General features: G+C 40.5%; 1 protein-coding gene across 6 annotated transcripts in view; it reads left to right on the forward strand.

Annotated features, from left to right (window-relative positions):
• The window catches only part of DYNC1I1 (dynein cytoplasmic 1 intermediate chain 1), a 380,396-nt gene that overhangs the window by 44,530 nt on the left and 308,524 nt on the right, over positions 1–27,342 (forward strand). For all 6 annotated transcript variants that reach the window (XM_044946455.2, XM_044946458.2, XM_045166351.1 and 3 more), the window contains 3 exons: positions 788–904; positions 8,984–9,098; positions 11,828–11,918. In XM_044946455.2, the coding sequence (XP_044802390.2) occupies positions 797–904; positions 8,984–9,098; positions 11,828–11,918 (314 nt within the window). In that variant the 5' untranslated portion in view covers positions 788–796. The remainder of the gene's footprint in view (positions 1–787; positions 905–8,983; positions 9,099–11,827; positions 11,919–27,342) is intronic.

The raw sequence follows: 27,342 nt of genomic DNA on the forward strand, positions 1-27,342 counted from the left end.
TCTTCTCCAAATTCATTGTACTTGACATTTCTGGCATCATCACTAGGATCATCCTCCCTGTTAACATGAAAACTCTTGTTCAGATCAGTTTTCCCAAGAACTTGTCATAGTGTTATCTCCTAATTCATGTGCTCACAAGCATTTTTTGCTGTGAAAAGGAAAAGTGCCAGAATAAGCAGAATTGCATTCAGTATGCAAATGAAAGTTTTATAGAAATAGGGTTGTACTGGAGATGAAATTAATCGTGACAGTTCAGGAGGAGTTTTACGGGAAAAGATTAACATGTTAGGTCTTCAGTGGCTGTCTTCCCTGATGCATATAATATTAGGCAAAATGAAATCTCCAGGTGCCCAAGCTTGGTGGAGGAATGTTTATTGAGTGCATAGAAATTTGAGCAAGGCATGTCTCTAGAGTTTATGACAGCCCATTTTCTTTTCTCGGTGTGAGGATGAATTGGTCCATTATCATCTAAATTGGAAGTCATGATGATGGTTCTTCTTTGAGTCTCTTGTTGTTTACTTGTTAAGAAACTTGTACAGGAAAATGTGTTATTCTGAATTAAGTTGCTATTATAGAATAGTCTTCCCCATGAAAAGGGAAGATTTTATATAGGGGGAGATCAGATCTAACTTAATTTATTTGATTTTTCAACAGAGGGTAAGGTATACAATCAGTTACTTCCCAAAAGTCCTGTTTTCAAGTTTGATTGCCTTTTGAACGATTTCTGCGGTGATCATACAGAAAAGTTATTTGTGTATATTCACTTTTTTTCTTCTTTTGCTCCAAGGAAACCAACATGTCTGACAAAAGTGACTTAAAAGCTGAGCTAGAGCGCAAAAAACAGCGCTTAGCACAGATAAGAGAAGAGAAGAAACGGAAGGAAGAGGAGAGGAAAAAGAAAGAGGTAAGTCCTGGGTGCTGTGCTGTGATCAGGGAAAAGGAAAACCACTCAGTTCCGAGGGGCTGGTCAAATGGATAAAGAGGACCCTGTGAAAGAATGCATTTACAATACCTGCATAAAATGAGTGATATTTACATACTTAGAACAGTAAGGTCATTGCCATCTATTGTGTACTGGTCAGGCACCACAGAAATGGTCAATAGCATTTGGTCCAGAGACCCCCAAACCCCAGGTTTACCCCAGACTTGAACAGAGCCCTGAAAGTGATCTGCGATAGCTCTACTGTTAGCAATTCCTTCATCTTTCCTGGTGTCAGTTCCCTGTGCTTAACAGGGAAATAGCGGTGTGTTTATTTTGTTCAGTCATGAGGATTAAAAAAGTTGATCTTATAAAGCACTTAGCAATATCTGGGATATGTTGTTGTTCAGTCCTGTCGGACTCTTTGCGACCCCAGGGACTGCAGCATGCCAGGCCTCCCTGTCCCTCAATATCTCCTGAAGTTTGCCCAAGTTCATGTCCATTGAATCGGTGATACCATCCAGCCATCTCATCCTCTGACGTCTTCTTAGCAACTCTGTCCCAGTAACCTGGGACGTAGTTACTACTTAATAAACGTTAGTGTCGAGCAAAGGCTTTTGAAAAAAACTACCCAACCTGAACATTTTAGGAGGAAAATAGAAAATGATGCTAGTGAATTACCATTATTTCCTCAGTGTATGTATTTTTCAGAGTAAATAAGTATGATGGAATTGGTAAAGGGAAAGCTGCATTTTTCTCCTTTGATGAGGGAGTAGATAGTATAGTAGATACTGCTGTATCTACGTTACATCCAGAAGAGATTTTAGTGACCTTCCATTCAGGCCCCTCTTTATGCCAACAACACAACAGAAGCCCAGAGGTGAAGTGCAGCTTTTCTGCCTGTCAGACCTGGAATACAGAACTCTTTTTTTTTTTTTTTTTAATTAAATCTTTAGACCATTTAATAAGCATACTATAATAGAAAAGCCATCCTTTCTTTTTCTTAATTTCTTTCACTATTATTTCTAAAGAAATTGTGATGTATGTTCTTTTCCTCTTGTAAAATATTTTTTTAAAACTCCTTTATTGAAGTATAGTTGATTTATAATGTTTGCCAATCTCTGCTGTACAGCTCAGGTATACACAAACACACATTCTTTTTTATATTCTTTTTCATTATGATTTATCACAGGATTTGCAATATAGTTCCCTGTGCTAATCATTAGGACCTTGTTGTTTATCCATTCTAAATGTAATCATTTGCATCTACCAATCCCAAACTCCCAGTCCGTCCCTCTCTCTCCCGCTCTCCCCCTTGGCAGCTAGCAGTCGGATTTCTATGTCTGTGGATTTGTTTCTGTTTTGTAGACAGGTTCATTTGTGCCATATTTTAGGTTCCACATTAAGTGGTATCATACGACATTTGTCGTTCTCTTTTTGACTTACTTCACCAAGTGTGATCATCTCGAGGCCCACACGTGTTGCTGCAAATGGCGTTATTTCACTCTTTTCGATGATGGAGCAGTAGTCCATTGTGTATATGGATCACATCCTCTCTCTTCATTCATCTGTTGATGGATGTTTAGTTGTTCCCATGTCTTGGCTATTTTGAATAGTGCTGCTCTGAACATAGAGGTGCATGCATCTTTTTGAATTATAGTTTTGCCCAGATATTTTCCCAGGAGTGGGATTGCTGGATCATGTGGTGAATTCTATTTGTAGTTTTCTGAGGAACCTCCTTATTGTTTTCCATGGCGGCTGCACCTACTTACATTTCCACCAACAGGGTAGGAATGGAATCTGGGACTCTTAGTTCCCAACTAAATGCCTTTCTGCTATATCGTGTGTCTTTCCTATTATCTCAATCCAACAAATAGTTTATTTTTAATTCTCTGATTTGTTGTGGCGGTGTAGAAATAGCCCACATCTTGTACAAAAACCAGATGCCACATATATTTTTGGTAGCTTTCTAAGAAGGAAACTTTGTATAGTATGGTAGTGCTATGTGTATAGAGATCAGACCTGCTTCCCTACTTTTCTTTTAAGGGAAAAAAGAATGTATTTTGAAGACTTAGAAGCTAAGTGCTGTTTCACACTATAAGCCTGGGAGACCAAGGCAAAAAAAAATCTCTAACAATTATTTTCCAGCAAAGTAAAACATAATTGTGTCACCCTCTGACCTCCTGGCATCTTGCTTCTCTTGGTGCCATTATGCTTTGATTGATGCCATCGTTTATTTGTCCTTGACAGTGAGCATAATGTTTTGCCTTCGGAGATCTCTGCTGTTATATATGCAGTCTTGAGTGAAGCAGAGGTGAGAATTGACAAGGAACGGCTATTCATTTCCATGTGAAGCCAAAAGAAGCATTAAGTTATTATGCTCCCTTTCCTTCAAATGTCAGCACTTATTGTAGTTTTAAAGCACCTGTTATCCTTTACTAATCATCGGTTTCCTTTTAAACTGACATCCTAATATCCAACTTGAATTCCATAGAATTACCACGAAATGCCAAGTGATATGGGAAATCTGGCTCCAAATTACGCTGTCTGCTTCATCCTTGTCATTTCACACATTTGGGGGGAGGAAATTACAGGCAAACAAGACTGATGGAAACAGGCCACCCTTTCTGTTCCTATACCACATAGCTTTGCCTGGTGGGGATTTAGCTTTTATTCAACAGACAGAGCCTTGGCGGGCTGGGGACAGCGCACTGTGGGGGGTGATGGTGTGCAGGACACCTGGACTTGGGGCCTTCCCGGGCCTCCACCTCCTTTTGGAATTAAGGTTTTACATAGTCTTAGTCTCCTTGTTGCTGAACTGACAGGGTGGTTGAAACCTGACTCTGCTCCATGGTAGGTGCATATGTGAGTCACTCTGCTGCTGCTGCTAAGTCGCGTCAGTAGTGTCTGACTCTGTGCGACCCCATAGACGGCAGCCCAACAGGCTCCTCTGTCCCTGGGATTCTCCAGGCAAGAATACTGGAGTGGGTTGCCATTTCCTTCTCCATGTGAGTCACTTGGTCGTGTCCAACTCTTGGCGACCCCAAGGATTGTAGCCTGCCAGCCTCCTCTGTCCATCGGATTTTCCAGGCAAGAATTCTGGAGTGGGCTGCCATTTCTTCCTCCAGGGGATCTTCTCGACCCAGGGATTGAGCCTGCATCTCCTGTGTCTCCTGCATTGGCAAGTGGATTCTTTACCTGCTGAGCCATCAGGGAAGTCTATGGCAATAGAGTTCCAGTCTCCCCTCCCCAGAGTTTCTGGTTTAAAGTATCTAAATAGGGTCAGATTTGGGGATCATTGAACTGTATCATCCTGAAGGTCATCCTGGCTTTCAGGCCTGACCCTTCAAGTCCATCTCCCCTGCAAAAGATCTTTCCTTGGGTCAGATTGTGATGACTTGGTTTGTTCGGAGAGTCCAGTGTTGTATTAATAAGACGCAGGCAGTAGAACTCTGGGTTAACACAGAGGCTTTCAAGCTTCATGTGGCTGGGAAACCTGGTTCCGCCCTTTGCAGGATGGCCTTGAACGGGTCTGGGATCCCTCTGCACTTGGATTCCCCTCTGTAAAATGGAGAGGAGAGTGGGTCCTTCCTCGGAGTTCTTTGAGGATCCAAGGAGGTGGTGCAGGACTGTGAAGACACAGAGGATCTGCTTGGTAAGAAACGGCTGAAACTCTGCTCCTGAAATGGCCCTCACACCAGGCCAGTAAAACCTGCAGACATTCATCAGCATCGATGCTGGGGACTCCATTTTTCAAAAATGCCCCACTGTCGTAGAGTCTTACAATCCAAGGTCCCTAGTTTCCTGGGATGACAGCATTTTGTAGTTGAAAGAAACCTGGAAGTAATCTCTTCTGATCTTTCTTTTTCAAATGCTCTTTGGCCCCAGGGGCTGAGCCTCAGAAGTGATCCGACCTTATCTCCAGTCTCAGGAAGGACCCCCCATTCCAGCCAGTTGTCCAAATCAGAAACCTGGGGTCATGCTTTCAGCACCCCTTCTCCAGCTCCCACTGATCAGGGGGCACAGACAGGCACAATGGCTCTCCCTGTTCCGTTTAATTTCCTTTCTCCCTAAATCCACATTCCAGCCAGCAAGGCTCGGCTTCTTACATTTCACCCCATGGGCCAGGCTCTCTCTTGACAGGAGGAGTTCATGAATATTCTCTCGCCTTGGCTTCTGCTGCTCTGTTAACCACATGTCTTTCAGTTCTCAGCCTGGATGTCTCTTCCTCTAGAAAGCCTTTTCTAGTACCTTTCTCTAACCCATGACTGAGTTAGTCCTATGCCCTATCCCTGACCTTACCAAATTATTTAGCACCATTTACCTATTCATGTATTTTTTTCCCTCACTGAACACAAGCTTTGGGGGACAGGGTTGTATTTGTCATCACGGAGTCAATGTCCAGCACAGATCCTGCCACATAGTAGGTCTTCAATAGAGGAGCACTTCCCTGGTGGCTCAGACAGTAAAAGATTCTGCCTGTAATACAGGAGACCCAGGTTCGATTCCTGGGGAATATCCCCTGGAGAAGGGAATGGCTACCCATTCCAGTATTCCTGCCTGGAGAATTCATGGAGAGAGGAGCCTGGTGGGCTACAGTCCATGGAGTTGCAAAGAATTGGACACAACTGAGTGACTAACATTTTCACTTTTCATATAACTAAGGAGTGAGTGAATGAATGAACAGCTAACCTGGGTAGGGCGGGTCTGAGATGCTGGTCACAGACATTCTTTCCAAGCACCTGCATTTTTTTTCTGTGAATTTCCTTGGAAGCTTCGGATCCTGAGTCTGTGGGATGCTCCACTTGAGGGTCGTTGTCATTGACTCTCGAGTTTAAGATTTTCTAGTTTTTGTCTTGTTTGTAGACAGTTAGAAATAGCCTTAAGCTTATGTTGGAGGAGGAAATGGCAACCCACTCCAATATTCTTGCCTGGAGAGTCCTGTGGACAGAGGAGCCTGGCAGGCTACAGTCCACGGGGTTGTGAAGAGTCGGACACGACTGAAGTGACTTAGCATGCATTAAGCTTATGTTTGTTTTTTTCAGCTTTACTTAGGCTTATATTTTGAATAAAACATGTTCAGAATAAAAAGGAAAGAAAGTGCTCTTTAATTGCTAATCTGAGCGTCAGTGTATTTGCCAGTGTATAAGTCATGTCCAGCTCTTTTGCAACCCGAGGGACTGTAGCCCGCCAGGTTCCTCTGTCCATAGGCTTTCCCAGGCAGGAATACTGGTGTGGGTTGCCATTCCTTCTCCAGGGGATCTTCCCAATCCAGGGATCAAACCCATGCTTCCTGCTGGGCAGTCAGATTCTTTACTACTGAGCCTCCAGGGAGGCCCACTCTAATATGTTTCTTGAATGCTTAATGATGAAAGTTAGAATGAAAGAAAAAAAACAAATTCTGTGCCTTTCTGCCTAGGGCATACATGACAGAAAGTTGTAGATAATATGCCTTCAGTTTATTCAAAAGGAAAAGATTCGATGGCTCTTCTTCTGTTTCACTCTATATGAGCTTCATTGGAACTCGCATTCATTATCCCTGGCACCCTGTTGTCCTTAAATAAATTTTTGTTGAAAGGTTCAATGTTTTTGTTGCTATTGCTAGAATATAGAAATGGCTTTGTTGTGAGCACTGGGTCACTGGGAGTTCAGATGGTGCCTTCTCATGGTAGTGTGGGAAAGGAGCTTTCTGAATGGGGTGTAGCTGGTGGAAACGCTCCTGAATGGTGTATCATTCTTAGATTCGATGTCTATAACATAACAGTTACCAAAGGCAGTTGTTTCATTCATTCAGCATTTGCAAACTGAGCGTCGACTGTGTGGCAAGCCTGGATCTAGATGTGAGGATATTAGTTGTGAACAAAATAAACACATACCTATTCTCAGTGAAGTTGACAGTCCAGTCGGTTACGGCTCATCTCTTCACTGTAAAACCATGCTATGCCATTTTGGCTTCCTGAGACAAATTTTGCTTATCTTGTTTTTTTTTTTTTTTAATTTATATTTCAGTAGTGACAGTGGTGATTCCCTTTTCTTTCATTGCCCCACTTTCCCTTCAATCCTTTTTTTAAATTTATGATAGGTGAGCGTTGATATGTAGTTCTGTCTTTGCCTCTGGGCTTCCCAGGTGGTTCTAGTGGTAAAGAACCAGCCTGCCATTGCAGGAGACGTAAGAGACGTGGGTTTGATCCCTGAGTTGGGGAGATCCCCTAGAGGAGGGCATGGCAACCCTCTCCAGTATTCTTGCCAGGAGAATCCTGTGGACCAAAGAGACTGGCGGGCTATAAAGACCATAGCGTCACAAAGACTTAGACACAGCTGAAGTGACTTAGCATGCACACATCTTTGCCTCTGTTGTATGCATAACCTTTGGAACTTGCTAGTTTAAATGTTAAAATTGAGAAAGAAAGTGAGCTTTCATATCTTCCAAGATTAAACTGCCATTGCAGAAATCTCATGGATTACATGAGCGAGCCTGAATCTTCTATATCCTCATTAGCCCTTATTGATCCCCATCATGGCAGTTTTCCCTCTGATGACAGAGAGCCAACTCATTGGAAAAGACCCTGATGCTGGGAAAGATTGAGGGCAGGAGGAGAAGGGGGTAACAGAGGATGAGATGGATGGCATCACCAACTCAATGGACATGAGTTGAACAAATTCCGGAAAATATGAAGGACAGGGAAGCCTGGTGTGCTGCAGCTCATGGGTTTGCAAAGAGTCAGACACGACTTAGTGACTGAACAACAAAGACATCACATACCTGAGTGTATTTTAAGCCTGAGGTGAATAAAACAGAAGCACTGAGCCCTCACTGTGTGCAAAGATGCATTCTGCTTCTAGTCGGTGTGTAGGTTACCATCTGGGCGTAAGTCAAAGTTGCATGAACACTTTCTGTTGTAGATGCCACGACGGAAATTATGCTTTTCTGCTTTGAAATGTTCTTTGTACTCCTGAAAGAGGTAATGTGTCTGTGAGGGAGCCCAGCTTGCCCCCGGAGAGGAAGGTGTGTCTGATAAGTGGATAATTGGCTTTTGACAAACTCTGAGACAGTCTCACTCCTGGAAACTCACAAAGCCTTGTTGTGAAGTAGCTGCACATCAAATAGGATGTTATCATGTTTCAGATGTGGGGCAAACGCCTTGTCTTAAGTAGTAATTGTGTTCTGAAAAGAAAAGAAACCCGAGCATTTAATTCCTCCCAGAATTCCACCGCCAACCTTCTTTAACCTGTATTTTGGCTTATTGCTATTTTGACTTGTTGCTTTTCCTTTAACTTTCCCACCAAGCATTCTAGTTTCCTCATTTCAAAGAGACAGACTGGGCATCAGAAGCTCATACAAAGTGTGTCTTCTCCAAGAAAGCACTTGGGGAAAAGAGTATATCTCTCCTAAATGACTTTTTGTTTTATATTTTTCCATGTGCATAATTTTCTCCTTTGAGTTAATATGTATAACAGAAGCCTATGAAAATCAGAATTATGTAACAATACTTAGATAAGTATTGTTCACATGCCTTAATAAAAATTTTAGTCTGGTTTATTGAAACCATGGTAAACTTAGAATACTGATACGATAATGTATTTTACAGTTACAGATTTTCATAACTAATCTTACAGCCAGACACCAATAATTCCTTGTTTGCATAATCCCAAATGTGAGGCATGAATATTACAAATGCACACTCATCAAGAACTGATAATATGTCTTCCCAGAAGGGACACGGGTATCTAAATAACTAGACAGATTTATTTTTTTTTTGTTTAAATCCACATCCAAGTTAGAAATATTTTGTCTTGATGGTTTCTTCTGAGACCAAGTGAGAAAAACTCTCCTCTAACGTGTGATAGAGGCAGGGAAAACGCCTTCAACCCGAAGAGAAAGTACTGGGTTAGTAGTTATTAAATGGAGCAGTTACAATGTTTTTTCATCCTTTATACACATGTTTATATCTATTTAGGGCTTTTGCCTGGTCTTTGCTCCATTCATTTACCATTTTCAATTTCATCCAGAGGCATACATTTAGCTCGGTTACTCACTTTCTCACTGGCGTCTACTTTTTGTAGGCTGACATGCAGCAGAAGAAAGAACCCGTTCCAGATGACTCTGACCTGGATCGCAAACGCCGAGAGACGGAGGCCCTGCTGCAAAGCATCGGGATCTCGCCAGAGCCCCCTCTAGGTACTTTAGAGTGCTTTGTGTTTTAATATAGCCTCAGATTTGACTTGTGTCGGATATACCATGTCCAGCGTTTACTGTTCTTTTACATCTCCTTTTGCTTTTATGTTTTAAGAAATGCTTTGGCTTACGGTTCAGGTGTATTTATTTTTGGAATTGAGGGGGCTGGAAGGAGACAGGAGGACAGATTGTAGAGTGGTTAGCAGTTGGCTGCTTACTGGCTGATGCTGCAGTCAACCTAATCCACTGCATTACTGTTAGAGTATCTTAGCCTTGTTAAATGAGTTACCGCTGGTAAATACCAGAAATCGCGAGATGAAGAAGAAAAACTTGATTTCCATTGCTGAATCCCAGCCTCTCTCTGCCAACCTAAATACTGTGAATCTGGTTATGAATTTCATAACCACCCCAGGCACAGAGTTATTCTATGATGAAAATAGAATGCTCGGTGGGAAACTTAAAGGAAAACTTGAAATGGTGGCAGATTAGCAGCTAATTAACATGTTTAAATTTCTTTGACTCTGTTGTATATCTTGGTTTCATTGCTAATCGGCATCTTTACTGCAGCACCCTTACTCCAACTCATTCATACCTGGTTACTTGTCCATGATCTCATTTTATTCAGGGTTTGGATGTTGAACTATTTCTTTTATTTTTGTTGAAGGTAACTTGTACATAATATGTTTATTCTGTCATTATACATCACTCATAAGTTATTTTATTTTTCTTTATCCATTTGCTTTCCATACATTTCAGAGTAATCCCAGGGTGTCTGTAAAACTATGTGATATCCAATATAGTAAAACAAAAGCTTTAAAAATAATACATATAAATAAAGATAGTATCAGATCCCCTTTTATAAATCGTTCATCTTCTAATTAATTCCATCATTGGCTTTTATATTAACATAAATTTTCATTTTTTCCATAATTACTTAAATTAACAATAAAAATTATCCCATGAACAATAAAATGGCAAGTGTGTGTATCAATATAAGTAAGTAAAAAGGCAAAATATAATAATCATATAAATTATTAAGTATTTCTGGATATAATTCAGTACATACACACAAAACTAAATACCGTGAAAAAACATTTTATACTCAACCTCAGTGTGTATTAATAGTAAGTAGAATCATATGTCTAACAATGATATAATAACCCCCAATAAGACGTTGATTATTTTGTTAGTTTCTTTGTGGAATGGGAGATGTAACCCACAGGATATTTGAGTGATGGGTCTTCTATGACAAGCTGACAAGCCTTTTTATTACTTAGTTGACAAGTAATACATGTTAGACCCTTGGCAATTGTATTTTTGCCTCAAAATAGCCTTTGAAGTTCTGCTGCAGTGTGAACACTGGTTAAACACAACCATAGGATATTTGTTCTCCCCTAACCTGCATAAAGCCAGCAATTAAACCTTAAGAGCAAAACCGTTTAAATATCCCTAAACCATGACCAAATTCTGAACTATCCTGTCATCCCTGCCAAAGGGCTCTGGGAAAAGTGGACCCCGTTTTCAGCTTTTATCCATCTCTGTGACTTACCCTCTGACTTACTGCAAAGGGTAATCAGTGAATTAATTGTAGAACCACGTGAAAATTCCTAGTTTCTCGACAGATCTGCCATTGTGTTATAGGATTTGGGCAACATAGTTAAACCCTTTACCTTATTAAATAAATAAAAGGAAATTGCACATGATTGAAACCAAATGGGAATCTACACTATGTATTGAAGTTTCTTGCTGCCCATATGGCTTCTCTGGCAAGAGTGATACTGAGATCCCGTTCTCATCTGGCCTGGAGCCACCTTGGCTATTTGGTGCAGCTTCTATCTGAAGGACGTTTGGCTTGTTTCTGAAAGATAGAGGGGAAAAATCCATTTGCATTTCCTCTAATTTATTTTCTTTTACTACCCTTGCTTTGAGAGTTCTAGTCTGCACTGACCTTGCTCTTTGAACCTGTTTCTCCTGTCTTCAGAATGGCGGTTTGCCTACGTGTACACGGCAGTGCTTTCTAGAGCTGCCAGATGCAAAGAACACAATTCCCAAACACAGTAAACAGTGCAAGGGATGAAACTATTAATTAAGTGTAAAAATAAAGCAGCCTGGCATTGTGCTTTGTTTTGAAAGAGATTTTTAAATTATTGGGTTCAACATTTACCCTTTTCTCTGTCGTTTAGTCTCTCATAGCAAATGCAGTTTATACTCCACAGACAATAGACTTTCCTCCAAGAAATGCAAAACATGTAGCAGACTTCTCTGCCTCCCTGTGACCTTCTAAAATTCCTCAGAATCACTTATTTCATAATCATTTAAAGTTTTATAGACACCTCGTTTTATTTTGAATAGGTCACATCTATACTAACAAAATAAAGTGGAGGATTAGAATTATCTGGATAGTTCATGCTAGAGAGGGGTTTGCCTTGAAGTATCCAGGTAACTGTTTTGATTCTCCATTTTACTTTGTTAAGGTGGACATGGCCTTAGAATCTCTAAGTTAATTCTGTCTAAATTCATTTCAAATTTTAATTTCCAAAGTATGAAAAATTCACTGGACTCTTTTCCTTTTCTTTCCTTTTTTTTTTTTTTTCCTTATCCCATCTCAATCTCTCCTGGCCATACAATCACTTTAATTTGAGCCCGTTTGTTTTGATTTATCTGACACTGCTCTTCCCCAGTGCAGCCGCTGCATTTGTTAACATGGGATACCTGTTATTTTCATTATTTAGTCCCAACCCCTATGTCTCCCTCCTCGAAATCAGTGAGCACTCCCAGTGAAGCTGGAAGCCAAGACTCAGGCGACCTGGGACCGTTGACAAGGTAAGAATTGTCCCTTCACAAAGGCCGTGGTGGGATGTCAATAATACCTCCCTCCCTCTCCCCTAAAAAAAGGCAAGAAACCAAAAGTCTGAAAAACCACACCATTCTGTTGCATGTTGTTAACTGTGCCTTCCTCTTTACGTATCAGTCATTTTTTTATGTTTACATTTTGGTGGCTTGCTATTTTTGGTGACATAGGATTGACTTTGAACCCTTGAAGTGATAAGTATCACTCTTCCGTGAATAGGCTAATTTGACACCACGTGTCTTATTTGACAAAGCACAAGCATATCCATTGGCTTCAGTTTAAAAGAAAGTAGGGAAGGACCAAAGACAAACGAAATATGTATCTAGCTTCTCATTATTCTACCTTGGTTTTGGTTTCCATGAGAATCTTTGTAACACTGAGATGTTGTAACCCTAAATTTACTTTTTCAAAAGTCTTGTTTATTTGCTTAATAGAGTTGACAAATTTGAGAACTCGGTCCCCAAAGTGTTTTTATTATCATTATTAATTATTATAATCATCAGGATTAACTGCTTCATTTTTGTCAGTTGCCAAACTTTTATTACATTAGGTATATTCCAAGATTATGTAATGAACTTCTCAAAGCTGATATAGACATTCTCTAATTTGACCACTGAGGGAACATCCAAATTGTAGCAATGTGACAGGAGAAAGGAGATGGCTCATTAATATGCACGGGGTCATGGAAACGTTCTTAATCCAGGTGTCCTCAGCAGTGTTCCCACATGCGGGTGCCCGGAGGCAGGCGATAGAGATGAGTGGGGAGTGGGGCCTTTGGCAGCTTGTTAGCTAGCACTCCCTTTATAAATCTCAGATGGTCTCTTCACAGCTCTTGGGCTTGTTGAGCTCAGATGGGAACATGGACCAGTTTTCCCACACTTTTCAATTTTTCATGAGAAGCTAAGAATGCAAATATTTATGCAACAGTCTCATAGACATTAAATGTTAATGACTTTGTTAAAAGGAGTTGTGAGCTAGATTTGGCTCATGAGTTGGTGATGTCTGACCTCTCTGACTTTTGAAATAATCATAAAGCATTTTAATAAAGTTGCGATAAAAGAAGCAACCATCCACAGCCCCAGCATTCTAACAGATCAGCCTTTGTCTTGTCAGGGTACTTCTCAATCCTTATCTACCTGTGTATATGTCTTGCTACTGTATATGCTCCTGGAGGAAGTGAAGTGAAAGTCGCTCAGTCATGTCCGACTCTTTGCGACTCTATGGACTTATACAGTCCACAGAATTCTCCAGGCCAGAATACTGGAGTGGGTAGCCTTTCCCTTCTCCAGGGGATCTTCCTAACCCAGGGATCAAACCCAGGTCTCCCACATTGCAGGCAGATTCTTGACCAGCTGAGCCACAAGGGAATTCCTGGAGGAGAGGTATACAATTTTGCATTTTTCTCTGTTCACTTAACACCTTATTATGAGCATTATCTTCTGATGGTCCTTTGTTTTCAGAAAAGCCTCGGCAATTTTGGTAGAGGAAAACAGAGAAATGAGAATAGGGTTAGCCTGTGTTGTAGGATTTTTAGCTTTCTGAAATCAATACATAAGACTAAAATGATTTCACCAATACCTGTCTGTTCATGTGTTTCAGACTTGAGTGTTTTGTCTCCATAGGGTCTTTTGAAACAGGTTGGACACTGCTTTCAATTTGAGAAAAGGGAACATAGAGGCTTTTGTGGGCACCGGGCTGGTTTGCGTTAGCAAACTGCCTTTGTGATTTGGAGCAGCACACGTCTTGCCCTCATCTTTTGCTTTGAACACTTCAAAAGGTCTTTGAGGGTGGGGGAGGAAAAGTAATAATAACACAGCATGTAAGACCTAACATTTATACAAGAGCTGGCACAGTGTAATCACGTTCCTTAGGGGTCCATTGGCCTATCATTAAGGTGATGTATTTGCCTGTTTCTGCACAGCAATGGCATTGTGTCAGTGGTGCTTAATGTCCAGGGCTCCACCGGCAGTGTTAAATACTATTACCGACTTCATGGTCGACGAGCCCTTTTGAAAACTTCTGGAGAAAGTTGACTGATGCTGTTAGCACTCTGGGGACAGCAGCAGTTATTCTGTTGGAGGGAACCTCATTCCTTTCCCCTTCTTACATGATTTTTTTAACTTAACCACTTTGGAAGAGGTGCTATCTACTTCCACATCACACAAACTCCACAAACTCCAACTAGCTTCAGTTCTTTATAGAAACATTCTGGCAAGAGCGGGCAACTGAAATTCAAGGAGTATATCCCTTGCTAAGTGCAGGTTTCATAGGGATGCAAAAAAACCGGCATTGAGGAAATGATTTTTCAGAAGAACGGAGCACAGGGTTGGCTTGAGAAGGCATTAGGAATAGCTTAGTAAACTGTGCCCTTGTTTTGAACTTAGGCACATTCCATGCAAATTTATGTTTTTGTTTCCATAAAGTATATATGCGAGTAAAATTTCAGAGGAATGTTATATTTCAGTTTTTTAAATTCTACTTGGAATGTCTTTTTCTGTAGAAGAAACATCTTTGAAAGCAGTTACTGTTAACTCGAACACTTCATAAAACACGAGACTGAGAAAAGCACTTGGTAATTCCTAAGAATATAACTCTATAGCCATAAATTTGCATATTTGTGTAGAGTTTGGAGTTTTTGAAGAATGGAAAATCTTGCAGAAGATAACTTAGGAATCAAAGCAACACATCTGGTCCTACCTAAAGGTACACATAAATTCTGCCATTCATTTGCCAGACTTTCAAACCAAAACTACAGTTTGCTTTGCAGAGCCAGAATTAGCAAACACTTCTTATATAACCCTGTAAGTGGTTAATTTGGAAATTGGCATACTTAATATGCCCTATTATAAAGAAAAGGTTAAATAGTGCTTTAAACATATGAAATATAACAAAATTTTCTTTTATTGATTTTTAAGAGCAGTTAAGTGCATTTTCTAAACTGAGTGAATAGAGAGTAGACATATTTAACATTTTTTCAATTATACTAGTGTAATTTTTAAACTTAGAGTATCATAATTTGTGTTCCAATTTCTGCTTCTGTAGTTATAGCCTGCTTCTCATTTACAATTTACATTTGTTGTACTTTTCTCTTTCTCATAATTAGTTTTGGTGGAGTCAATTAATCATTGCTTGTTTAAACATACTGAACAAAGAACAAGCTCTTGGGTTTCAAAAAATTAACTTATTAATACAAAATTTGAAAGACTAGTTTTACATATAAATGTAGATGGAAAAAAGTCCTAATATGTTGTTTGCAGCTGGAATCCAATACAGTATTAAAAGGATACAATGTTATGCTTAATTGTGTTGGATTCAAAAATTCAAGGATATTCTAATATAGAAAAATGTTACCTTAATTCAGCATATAAAAAGGTCAAAGAGGCAAAAGTAAATATTGCAGTATATACTGAAATGGTACTTGCAAAATGTAAATATCTAGTCTCATATTTTAAAACTTAGTAAACTAGGAATATAAATGTTTTTCTCAATATGATAAAGAATATTAATTTCAAAGCAAGAGCTTACATCTTTGATACATGAGAGTGAAGCATTAGCATTTTATAGCTCTTAAGGAATGATTTATGTTTAGTTGAATACATGTCTCTCTTCCTCAGGAAATGATAGGTTCCTTGCAAGAAGGGAGTAAGTCATATTTGTGGTTGTGTCCATATAATAGGTGTTAAACATTTATTGAAAGAATCAAGTATCATCCTACTTTTTACAGGGCATGGAGGCACAGGGAGAATAAATAATTTTCTCAGGTTCACACAGGACATAGCTACAATGCCAGGTTTGAACCTGGGCAGGTTAATACAAGTTTCCACAATCTATACCTCAGCCCTACATCATCTCTAACAGCAATTGCTATGTGATACACAACCTACTCCATAAGGTAATCATGATTAAACAAATTAGTATCTGTAAAGCACCAGGAAAGGAGTCTGACATATATTAAGAATATGTGAGTTTTAGCTATTAGGTTGATGAAGAAGTAATTGTGGTTTCAGACAGTGAATTTTAAATCATTAGAACTAGGCTCAAACACATTTTTAGTAATCAAAATAGGAACTATTACAATCAATACATTTTTGCCAATGAGAAATGTTTGTTTGTTCCTGTAGCATAAAAACCCATCTTCAGGATTCAAGGGACTCGCAGAAAGCATTTTCTGTCTCCTGCTTGTTGTGGAAGCATTTTGCCTGCAAATGGTTTTTGAGATGCTTGAAGCAGTGGTTGTTGGTTGGCAAGAGGTCAGGTGAATATGATGGATGAGGCAAAACCTCCTAGTCCCATTCATCCAACTTTTGGAACTGGTTGTGCAATGTGTGGTCAGGCATCATCAAGGAGAAAAATTGGGCTCTTTTTGTTGACCAGTTACAGGTCAGCTGCAGGCATTGCAGTTTTCGGTGCATCTCATTGATTTGCTGAGCACACTTCTCAGATATAACAATTTCGCTGGGATTCAGAAAGCTGTAGTGGTGGGCAGCAGACCACCAAACAGTGACCATGACCTTGTTTTGGTCCAAGTGTGGTTTTCAAAAGTGCTTTGGAGCTTCTTCTTGGTCCAACCACTGAGCTGGACATCTGCGATTATAAAATCCACTTTTCATCACACGTCACAACCCAATCAAGAAATGGTTCATTGTCGTATAGAATAAGAGAACACAGCACTTCAAAACGACAATTTTTTGATTCTTGGTCAGCTCATGAGGCACCCACTTATCCAGCTTTTTCACCTTTCCAATTTGCTTCAAATGCCTAATGACCATATAATGGTCGATGTTGAGTTCTTTGGCAGCTTCTCAGGTAGTTGTAAGAGGATCAACTTTGGTGATGGCTCTCAATTGGTCGTTGTCAACTTCCAGTGGCCACCCACTACGCTGTTCATCTTCAAGGCTGTCTGTCCCTTGCAAGACTTCTTGAACACTTCTTGAACGTACACTGCGCTGTATGTTCATTAGTAGTTCCCAGGCTGAACGTGTTGCTGTTGCGAGTTGTGTCTGCTGCTTTATGACCCATTTTGAACTCAAATAAAAACATCGCTCAAATTTGCTTTTTGTCTAACACGATTTCTGTAAGTCTAAAATAAATGTAAAATACACAGTAGGTAATAAGTCATTAGCAAAAAAAAATAAGGCAAAAAATGCTCATTAAAATGAAATATGCTGCTGTTGCTGCTAAGTCGCTTCAGTCGTGTCCGACTTTGTGCGACCCCATAGACGGAAGCCCATCAGGCTCCCCCGTCCCTGGGATTCTCTAGGCAAGAACACTGGAGTGGGCCGCCATTTCCTTCTCCAATGCGTGAAAGGGAAAAGTGAAATTGAAGTCACTCAGTCGTGTCTGACTCTTAGCGACCCCATGGACTGCAGCCTACCAGGCTCCGCCTTCCATGGGATTTTCCAGGCAAGAGTACTGGAGTGGGGTGCCATTGCCTTCTCCAAAATGATATATAACATAACCATATTTATTTAAAGATGTACTCCAGTATCAAATGGCAAAGTTCAGCAATGCAAAGCCGCAATTACTTTTGCACCAACCTAATGTCACTGTTTGATTTACCCTAATCCTTAATTCCTAACCTTCAGATATTTGACCAGAAATGAATCTATTTAAGTGATAATAATTCAGCCCACATTTATTCTTACGGACATGGATGGCTTACAAGGGACTTTGCTTTAGGGCTGTTCTCATGTTTGGCTGAGACTCCTTGGGCTTCCCAGTGACAAAGCTAAGTTAGAGAACGCATTGGCTTGTGGAAACTAGGAGAGTATTGACATCATAAAGTTTACTATACACCAGGGCATGGGCTACATACTGTCCAAAACTTGATTTAAAAGGAATACTTTCAAAGTGATTTCAAAGATAAAATATGTCTCAATATGATAACATATTGTGCAGTCTCTTACTACATAACCTCCTTAACAAGATAGAAGATGACTGATGTTTGAATTTTGTGACAAGTGGCTTGGGTGGATGGATAGTAATACAGTAATTCAATTGATTTCTGTCCTCCTTTTGGACCATCTATGGCCTTAATACCATCACTAAGTTCTACCTTCCAATCAGTCAAGGACACTCAAGCACCCCCCCATTTATTTTTAATAATCTCTTATTATAGAAATAATATCAGTTCATTTTATACAATTAGAAAAGATAAATGAGCAAAAGTAGAAAAAATTACATTCCTATGGAGATTATGCATTAGCATTCTTAATACCTTAGTGTATATTCTTTCACACAGATGTATGTCATCATATATCTGACAAATGATGTCATACTGTACAAACTGAAGAACTTGCTTTTCTATTCAAGTATTTCTATTTTTCCATTTCAGTACATTTTCAACTTATCTACTATATATACCATCTTCAGATTTCCCCAATTGCTCCCAACATAATCCTGTTATATTAAAATTGTCTTCTTTCCCAGCTGTCAATACCTATCAGCTAAAACCCTTATATCCTTGATTTTCTGTACAGAGGTGAGGCCTCTCCCAAGGGGACCTTAGAGAAGCAGAAACAGAAGTCTCTTCTGAAACCCTTAACAGGAGAACAGAAGTATAGAGGGAGTGGATTAGGGCTCTCTGGGGCTTCTAGCGTCATGTGCATAGCAGACCAGAACTGAAACCGATGTCTGCAGATACTCTGCTGTTCGATCTGAACGGTAGGCTTCCATATAGTTCATGTTGTTTTATATTGAAAAAATACTTTGGGTAAAATTCAGATATTTAATGAACTCTACCTTTCCCTGATCCACTTATTGCCTAGTGAACTCACGAATAAGGCAGTTAGAATAGTTTATTCATGGTCAACTTGTACTGGCTGCACCTCTCACCACTTTTTTCTCGTGATTTGAGGAGAGGAAAGTGTGTTCAGGGGCTCCGTGAGCTTAATGCCCAACACAAAATCCTCAGGACTTTCAACTTCATCCACAATTGGACTCCATTGGATTATCTGGCACTCTATGAGCCTCAACGGATTTTTACCTCTTTTTGGTGAAACCATCCTCATCTTTTAAGGTGCTCTGATAACTCAGAGGCTAAAGGCAAGACATTAAGGAGGTTTTAGTAAAGGTGAAAAAGTACAACTCAATAATGCCAAACCTAGGGGGGAATTTAGTAAGACTATTAAGATTTTGTATATACAAAATTCATTAAATTATCTTTATGTAAAGAGGAGTTGGCAGGATGCTGGCTACCAGCTAATTGGACTTCAGGGAGACTGAAAATCTCTCATTCGAGGCTATTTAAAAGTCACTGTCGTTGCAAATTAAAATAAATTGTGTTCTATAGGATTTTTTTTCTTTATGTAGCACATGGACTGACTAGTTAAAAATTGTTGCTATCTTGTCAGGCAGAGAGTACTGTATATAACCATATGGTTATAGTAACAGGGTAAGCATCTATTTTTAGCAGAGTTGCTGAGCTTTCTTCCAGAGAGACAACTTATTGGATAGCAGGTCCTTTATGGAAGATTTGGGGAAAACACATCCTTTTTTTCTGATGGGAAGTCTCTCATTTCTCTTTGAATCCAGTGCAGATGGACTTCCTGCATGACTCAGAGTGGCCTGTGTCAGAGCTCCTTGTTAGGGCTTCGCTGTTAGCCAGTGGAGGGAAGATTCTCACCCAATTAAGAAAGAGGCTTGGTATAAGTATGTGTTGCACTGTTCCAGTTTTATTTCTGACATCAGAAAATCTTTATCATCATCACTGCCAGTCCAAAGGAAGGAAATCATTGAGGCTGGAAAGCAAAACATTAACTCATTATTTAAATGTCATTCTTAATTAATTGACATCACATTAACGATTCTGACAGGCTGAGTGATATGATAGATATTTAAATGTCTTTGTTATTCAATGTATTCCTTTTGGGAATGGCACTTAGATAAACAGTTTGGGGATGACACTGACTGGGGATTTTCTCTTGGGCAGTATGCTCACATTGGCCCAAACTTTTCTTTATCGGTTTAGTGACTAGTGATTTGTTGGATATAGAAGACATGTGAGGCAAGAGTCCAGAAAAACTCTGGTACTCAGAGTACCCTGCCCTTGAGCAATCTTTCTACCTCTTCAAGATAAGCTTTCCTTCTTCAGTATGGAAGTGAGTCTGAAAACTCTTCTGGAACCATGTGATGGCATCATGCCACACAGACTGAGTTCTTCAGAAGTGGCTTGCAGAGATGAAGGAAATCAGGCAGACATGCCCTGATGTATGCTCTCATTTTTTTTACATAAAGAAAGTAAAAACTGTTTTTTAGGGAACCAGCTTGCCCTCATACTTAACACCTATCTGCAGAAAATGCAGGTAAAGACCATTCATTTGTTCATTCGTTGATCACATTCATTCAATAAACAGTTAAGAATCTATCGTACAACACAATAAATGCTAGACCTGCAAGGAATACAACAATGAAGGAATTCTTCTCTCTTCTAAAGATCCCACTTCCAGTAAATGACATATTTAATTTGAAGCTGTCTGAGGATATGTTTCTATGTAGTTACAGCTCTCGAATATTTGTACTCATAGAGGTGAGCAATAATATCATAAAGCATTATTCCCAGGTGCAGTTAATTTGTATATTCTTGTGGGACAAGTGCTTTTGATTCATTACTTAGAGTCTTGATATTAGGTCTTGATATTAGGTACTTGGTAAATTTATTTATTGAGGTAGGGGTGTGTGTGTGTGTGTGTGTGTGTGTGTGTGTGTGTGTGTGTGTGTGCATGCATGTGTATACCCACTTATGCACGTGCACAGTTTGCAGAAACCTCAATGGGATGGGTGCGGGGTGAGTGAAGAGATGAGGACCCAGGTAAAAGCTGGGTAGTGCAAGGTTGCTGGGCTAGTTGCCAGAAGTGGCCTTTGCTCAAGGGGAGCTGTTGGCAGTGGTCAGAGCACTCAGATATAAAGCAAGGATTTCCTAGCAGAAACAAGGCAGAAACCAGTTACTGGGCTCAGGGCAGAAAGGCAGATGGGACTAACAGTGTGTTTGTCTTGACGCTGAGGCCCCTGGGCTTGGTAACAGTGCTCCTTATATCCTTCAGCCCATCTGTACTTGGTTTTAAAGCTTGATGCAGGGCTACCATTGAGGTCAAGTGGATTGCAGGTTGGCAAAGAGAACTGTGGGATAAGAAGTGCAGTCCCACAGAGAGACAAGCTCTTTGTGAATGAGGTTATTGAGGACAAATAATATTTAGAGAATAAGGCATTTGAGTTGGGTCTCACATGGTGGCTATGCTTTGGACAAGTAGAGATGGGAGAAAGGGCACACCAGATAATACAGAGGGAGAGGTGGGAGAGAGGAGACGTGTGGGGTGTAGAATGTGTGTGAAGGAGTATGAAAATACATCAGAGTCTGGGAGGCAAGTATGGCCTTGGATTCCTAGTCCTATATTTGGAGCCAGGAAAATATTGAAATTACCTGGCAACTTACTAAAAATACAGATACCTAAGGCATAGATTTGAGTTGAGGTCTGGACCACTGCATTTTTGTAATGCTTTCAAAATTTGAGGATGTGTTTGGGGGAGCCATAGATCTGATAAAAAGGACAGAAAATGTGAATGAGGATTGTGGTGCTAGAGAAGGAAAGAAAAGCCTGACGAGACAAGAAAAGGTTAAATGCTTTTGGTGTTACGGATGGATATGCCCAAAAAGCATGTGGAAAGGAGAAACTTTGAGTTCAAGGATGATGAGGACTTTAGGGTTATCTTTTGAAGAAGATATGTGGGCATCTTGGAGATCATCTGTAGCTATAGAGGTGAGGGGAGAAGAAATTACTCTGGTTGGGCAATGTCTGTCTTTATGGGGATGGAAAGAATAAGGACCCTTCCAGAGGTATAATGAGAAGTGAAAAAGACATCAGAACATTTAGGGTCAGGAACACTAAAAGAAATAACATGCTTATGAAGGAGCCAGTAGTCACCAGAATCATAGAGATCAAGTGTGAGAAACAAGAATAAGCCATGGGATTTGATGGGTTAGTGGTCGTCATTTTCATCATCATCGTTTTTGTTATTTACCACTTGTGCTGTTTTATTTCCATAGGGTGAGTTCCTGGGAGTGAAACAAGTTCCAGAGCAATTCTGTGTTTGTGATTCTTGCTCCACGCTGGCGTGTTGCTTTCCCAAAGAACTGTACTAATTTAAAATGCCACCGGCAGTAGATGAGAGTGCCTCAGCCACGTTGAATATTAGCATTGCAAATGATGGATTTTTTCTTTTAAAAAATTTTTTTTAAATTTTATTTTTTTAATTAAATTTATTTATTTTTAAATGAAACAGAGATGAGTATTTTTAATGATAAAATGTACAATTCACTAAGAAGATAGACATCATAAACCATCAGACAGCTAACAATAAAGAAACAAAGATATAGAAAACAAAATCAGAAGAAATATAAGGGAAAAGAAAAAAGTATATAATCACAGTGAGACATAGTAACATTTTTCTGAGAATATCAAGTGCAGAAAAATAAGAATAGGAGCATCTTAAATGATGTCATTAATAATTTAAATATGATAGATTTCTATTTACATTAATCTTACAGCCTACACAAATATATTTAACATTTTGTATTTCATATGTTATCAGATGTCCATAGGACATTTAGAAAAAGTGGCAAAAAGATAAACATTACTAAATTTCAAAAAATACAGTTCTTCTTTTTGTGATTCAGTTATACATATACACATATATTACCTTTGAAATTATTTTCCAATATAGGTTATTACAAGATATTGACTATAGTTCCCTATGCTATACAGTAAATCCTTGTTGCTTGCTGCACATCTGTTTTTTTAAATTAGAAATCTAGCATTCTGTTCATACTAAGTCAAACAAGTGGAATCAAAATGGCAAATGATGGTTCTTAATGACTGCCTTCCAAGTATTTATCAGACATCTCTTTCTTATAACCAAAACAAAAAAAAAAAGGTAAGAGCAAAGATGCTCTTTAAGGGAAAAATATTAAGACTGTCTACTCTGGAGTCTAAGAAAATGGGAAGAAGACGGGAAACTACCAACGTGCTCTGAACAGGAAGAAATGAACCACTCATCAGACAGTGTGGTTATACAACACAGACATCATGTCTCTTACTCCTACGTTATGCTTTCCATGGAGGGCCAGGGATTGTTTTGTTTTGTTTGAATTTTTACTTCCTTCTATCTAATAAACTGAGCAAATAAGATTGGGCCAATGAAGAGAGACTTTTGTAGCAAGCTGGATAGTAAAAGGGTGTGATATAAACTTCTGTATGTCTCTTAATGGGTTCACTGCTAGTTTGAATAATTTTGGTGTCTGTCATATTCTTTTTCTTTATAAGAAATATTGAAAAACAGATTGTTTCTCAGATGATTAACTGTTATATGGTAGGCCTTTTTAGATGAGATACCAGAGGTACAGTGTTCGACATGTTTAGTATCCAATAAGTGAGTGATTATTTACCATGTGTGAGAAGATTCTGTATATACAAGTTTGAAACAAGTTGGGAAATGTGACCTTAAAGTCTCTCCGGCTGCCGGTCCAACCGTAGGGCCATGGAACCATGATGATGCCACATTAGGTTAGAAATCACTAGGTTATTCAATATCTGTGCCTGTAGCAGCTTCCTCACGAAAAAAGTCCTCCTGTGGATCCTCAGAGAGTTAACCTAAGAAATCAGCCTACAGTTGATCAGAGCAGATCAAATACAGCTCTTAAAAATGAGCAAACAAAACCAAGATGGTTTCCCAGACAGGAACAGTAGACAAAATCTAATTGACAGAATTAAAGATTACATTCAGCAAAATGGGTTCTGTTGGTCATCCCAAGAAATTAGGGAAAGTGGAGGCTCTGGCAGCAGTGAGTGGTCTAGTCCTGTTATAAAATGTGGACATGATGGGCATAGGACAGGAAGAAGCTTTAATAAATATTCGTCTTCACTTGTTCTAATTCTAAAGACACTGCTAAAGTCTGACTTCCCAGAAGTCAGTCTTCAAGGGAGATGACTTCTTCAGGCTTGTATAATTGCTCAGCCTGGTATTTGCTGTTCCTCTGACAGATTGGTGACTTGCATCTAAAATATAATTGATCAGGTCTAGTAGTCTTCCTTTAAGGGCACAGTGTGTTCAGGTGAGTTGTAGGTAAATAATAGAACAGCTGTGACCATCTGGGAGCTGTCACACTCTTCCCTTGCCTGAGAAGAGCAAAAAAGGCCCCCAAATTGTCCCATCAGAAACCTGAGTGCAGAGGAGCTGATCCCAGCCCTTAGGACGGAATGCTTCTCACAGTCAGCCAGAGCCAGAGGCCACTCCTCTGTCTGTAGCCAAGGAAGTATCCATAAAGATAAAAGGTTTGGACCCCAAAGATACGTGAACAGCAAGGGTGAATCATTGTAATGGATTGGGTCACTTCCATCATTTGAAAGGAATGATGGAACTAGTGTCCAGGGCCAGAAAGAGCTGCTTTCCTTGGGCAGAGAACGAGTGCACAGCAGCCGTTTCCACCCCGGCTGTACATGAGAGCGACTGAGCGCCTTCACTTTCACTTTTCACTTTCATGCATTGGAGAAGGAAATGGCAACCCACTCCAGTGTTCTTGCCTGGAGAATCCCAGGGACGGGGGAGCCTGGTGGGCTGCCGTCTGTGGGGTCTCACAGAGTCGGACATGACTGAAGCGACTAGCAGCAGCAGCAGCAGTACATGAGAGAGTTTCAAAAAATCTGGATGCCTGGGTCCCACCCCAAACATTCTGATTTCATTGGTTTAAAAGTGGCCTGGGCCTTAGGCCAACGAGTGTGAATCACTTGTTTAGATGCTGATGTATTTGAGGATCAGTGATGCTTTCTGCCTGCCAGCTAGTGGAAGCAATAGTCTAGCCTAGCTGTTCTCTAAAGGTGGTTCTAGGATCAGCTGTGAGCATTCCCTGGGAACTTGTTAGAAATACAGATTCTCAGCCCCACCCCAGAACTACTCAAATCAGAATTTCTGGGCTTGAGGATCAGCACCTGTATTTTAACAGTCCCTCCCAGTCATTCTGATCCATGTCAGAGTTTGAAAACCACTGATCTAAGTCCAGACCTTACTACTCGAAGTGTGGTCCACAGCCCAGCAGCATCTACCCTGCTAGGAGCTGTTAGAAATGCCGAATCTCAAGCCACCCCAGACCTACTAAATCAAGATGGGCATTTTAAACGATATTCCCAGGTATCTGTGCATTAAAGTTTAAGGAACACTGGGCCTCCTTGGTGGCTCAGACAGTAAACTTGGAGAAGCGCTGGTCTCAGAAACAGGGACCAGTTAGTGTTCTCACCAGACTTTAGTTGTCATCTTTCAGTGCATTTAGGTCAGAGGACACGAGCATAACCGGAACTTACAAGACGAGCTTAGAAAGTGCGTTCTGATACCTCTGCAGGAGTTGTTTAGGTGGGTTCCATTTTATAGGTGGGGCGTCGTGTCAAGGAAACATTGGTAGTAGATACAGTAGCTATTTCACATTCACAGTAAATGTGGCCTAGTAAAAACAGCTGCTGCTGCTGCTAAGTCGCTTCAGTCGTGTCCGACTCTGTGCGACCCCATAGACTGCAGCCCACCAGGCTCCCCCGTCCCTGGGATTCTCCAGGCAAGAACACTGGAGTGGGTTGCCATTTCCTTCTCCAATGCATGAAAGTGAAAAGTGAAAGTGAAGTCACTCAGTTGTGTCTGACCCTTAGCGCCCCCATGGACTGCAGCCCACCAGGCTCCTCCATCCATGGGATTTTCCAGGCAGGAGTACTGGAGTGGGTTGCCATTGCCTTCTCCTAGTAAAAACAGCTACTGTTTATCAAATACTTACTTTGTACTGTATAGGTGTAATTGCATGCAATGCCTATAGAAAACCAGAGAGAATCCATCCATCCATCTGTTCAACTATTATTGTATTATATAAGCATGCACTGTGGGACAAATTGAGAAAGGAGCACTGACATATATATATACTACCATATGTGAAATAGGCAGCTAATGCAAAGCTGCCATATAACAGAAGGAGCCCAGCCTGGCTCTCTGTGATGACCTAGAGGGGTAGCATGGGGGTGGGGGGAACAGGGCGGGAGAGAGGCTCCAGAGGGAGGGAATATAGAAAGAGAATTATAACTGATTTGCATTGTTGTATGGCAGCTGTATTTGCATTTTTGTATGCCAATACAACATTATAAAGCAATTATCCTGCAATTAAAAAATCAAGAAAAATAAACATGCATCCCAGGCATGGGCCTAGGCATATTCTTATAATTTAGGGATGTAGCTCTTCCTGTTATTTTGAGACTTAATTCCAGAGTTTAACAGCAAACAGTCATAAATACACTGATGTGTAATAAAACCATAGGTAAAGATATCTTATGAAAAAAGTAAAGCAGGATAAGAGAATGGGATGAAGAGTGGCAAGGAAGTGCTGCTTGCGGGAGGTGGTGAGAGAAGGAAAGCCTCTCTGGGCAGGTGACATTTGAACTGAGACAGAAACTAAGTGAGCAAAAGCGTGAGCCACCTGACTCTTTGGGGAAAAAAAACATCAAGGGGGACACAGTGAGGGAGAGGCCAGCCCTTAGAGATGGACTGGGAAGAGAGCTGCAGGCCAGGTCATGAATTGTCGCATAAGCCATGGTAAATCCTTACAGACAAGGAAACTGAGCAGGCTTCTCAAACTTCAAAACGCCCCCGGATGACCTGGGGCCTTATTAAACGGTAGTCCAGAGTCAGTGAGTCTGGGTGAGATCTGAGTCTCGGCATTTCCAGCAAGTTCCCTGAGATGCCGATGCTCCTGGTCCGTGAACCACTCTCAGGGTAAGCACGAGGGTGCAGGGGTTGAGAACTGAAGCAGCATGTCCACTGTCACAGAGCTGGTAAGTCACAGAGGCAAGATTGGAATCTCAGGTGCCTGACCCCAAAGTCCCTGCTGTCCATTGGCTGCCTCCAGGTACTTAAGCCTCACTCACCTGTTAACTGTATACCATGCAGGAAATTTAAAGGGCCTACCCGAGAAAGGTCCTTGTGTGCACTGTTCATGGAAGAGCTCCTTTTATGTGGTGGAGAAATAACAAGGGAAGTTGATAACTATTGGTAACCTTGGTAACCATTGATACTTTGTGCTAGCTCTTGTGAAGTACTTAGAAGTCGTTAAGACATCCCTGGCATCTTTCGAGACAAATGATGTTGCCATTGGTGACCATCTTGGTGTAATCCATAAGAAACACCAAAATACCCATGAGCCTCGAAATCGAATGCACTGGAATTGCAGTCTCTGACCCAAGGAAGCCGGTTATTCTCCAGGCTCTGCAGTCATGCTCTGCCTGGCCCCGCCTCCCCAGATGCTTCTACTCTGGCCCATTCGAGCCCTTGGAGTTGATCGCCATCACTGTGTGGGGAATGCTTGCTGCTCCCTGGTGT

The sequence above is a fragment of the Bubalus bubalis genome, chromosome 8 (assembly GCF_019923935.1).
Source record: "Bubalus bubalis isolate 160015118507 breed Murrah chromosome 8, NDDB_SH_1, whole genome shotgun sequence".
Lineage (NCBI taxonomy): Eukaryota > Metazoa > Chordata > Mammalia > Artiodactyla > Bovidae > Bubalus > Bubalus bubalis.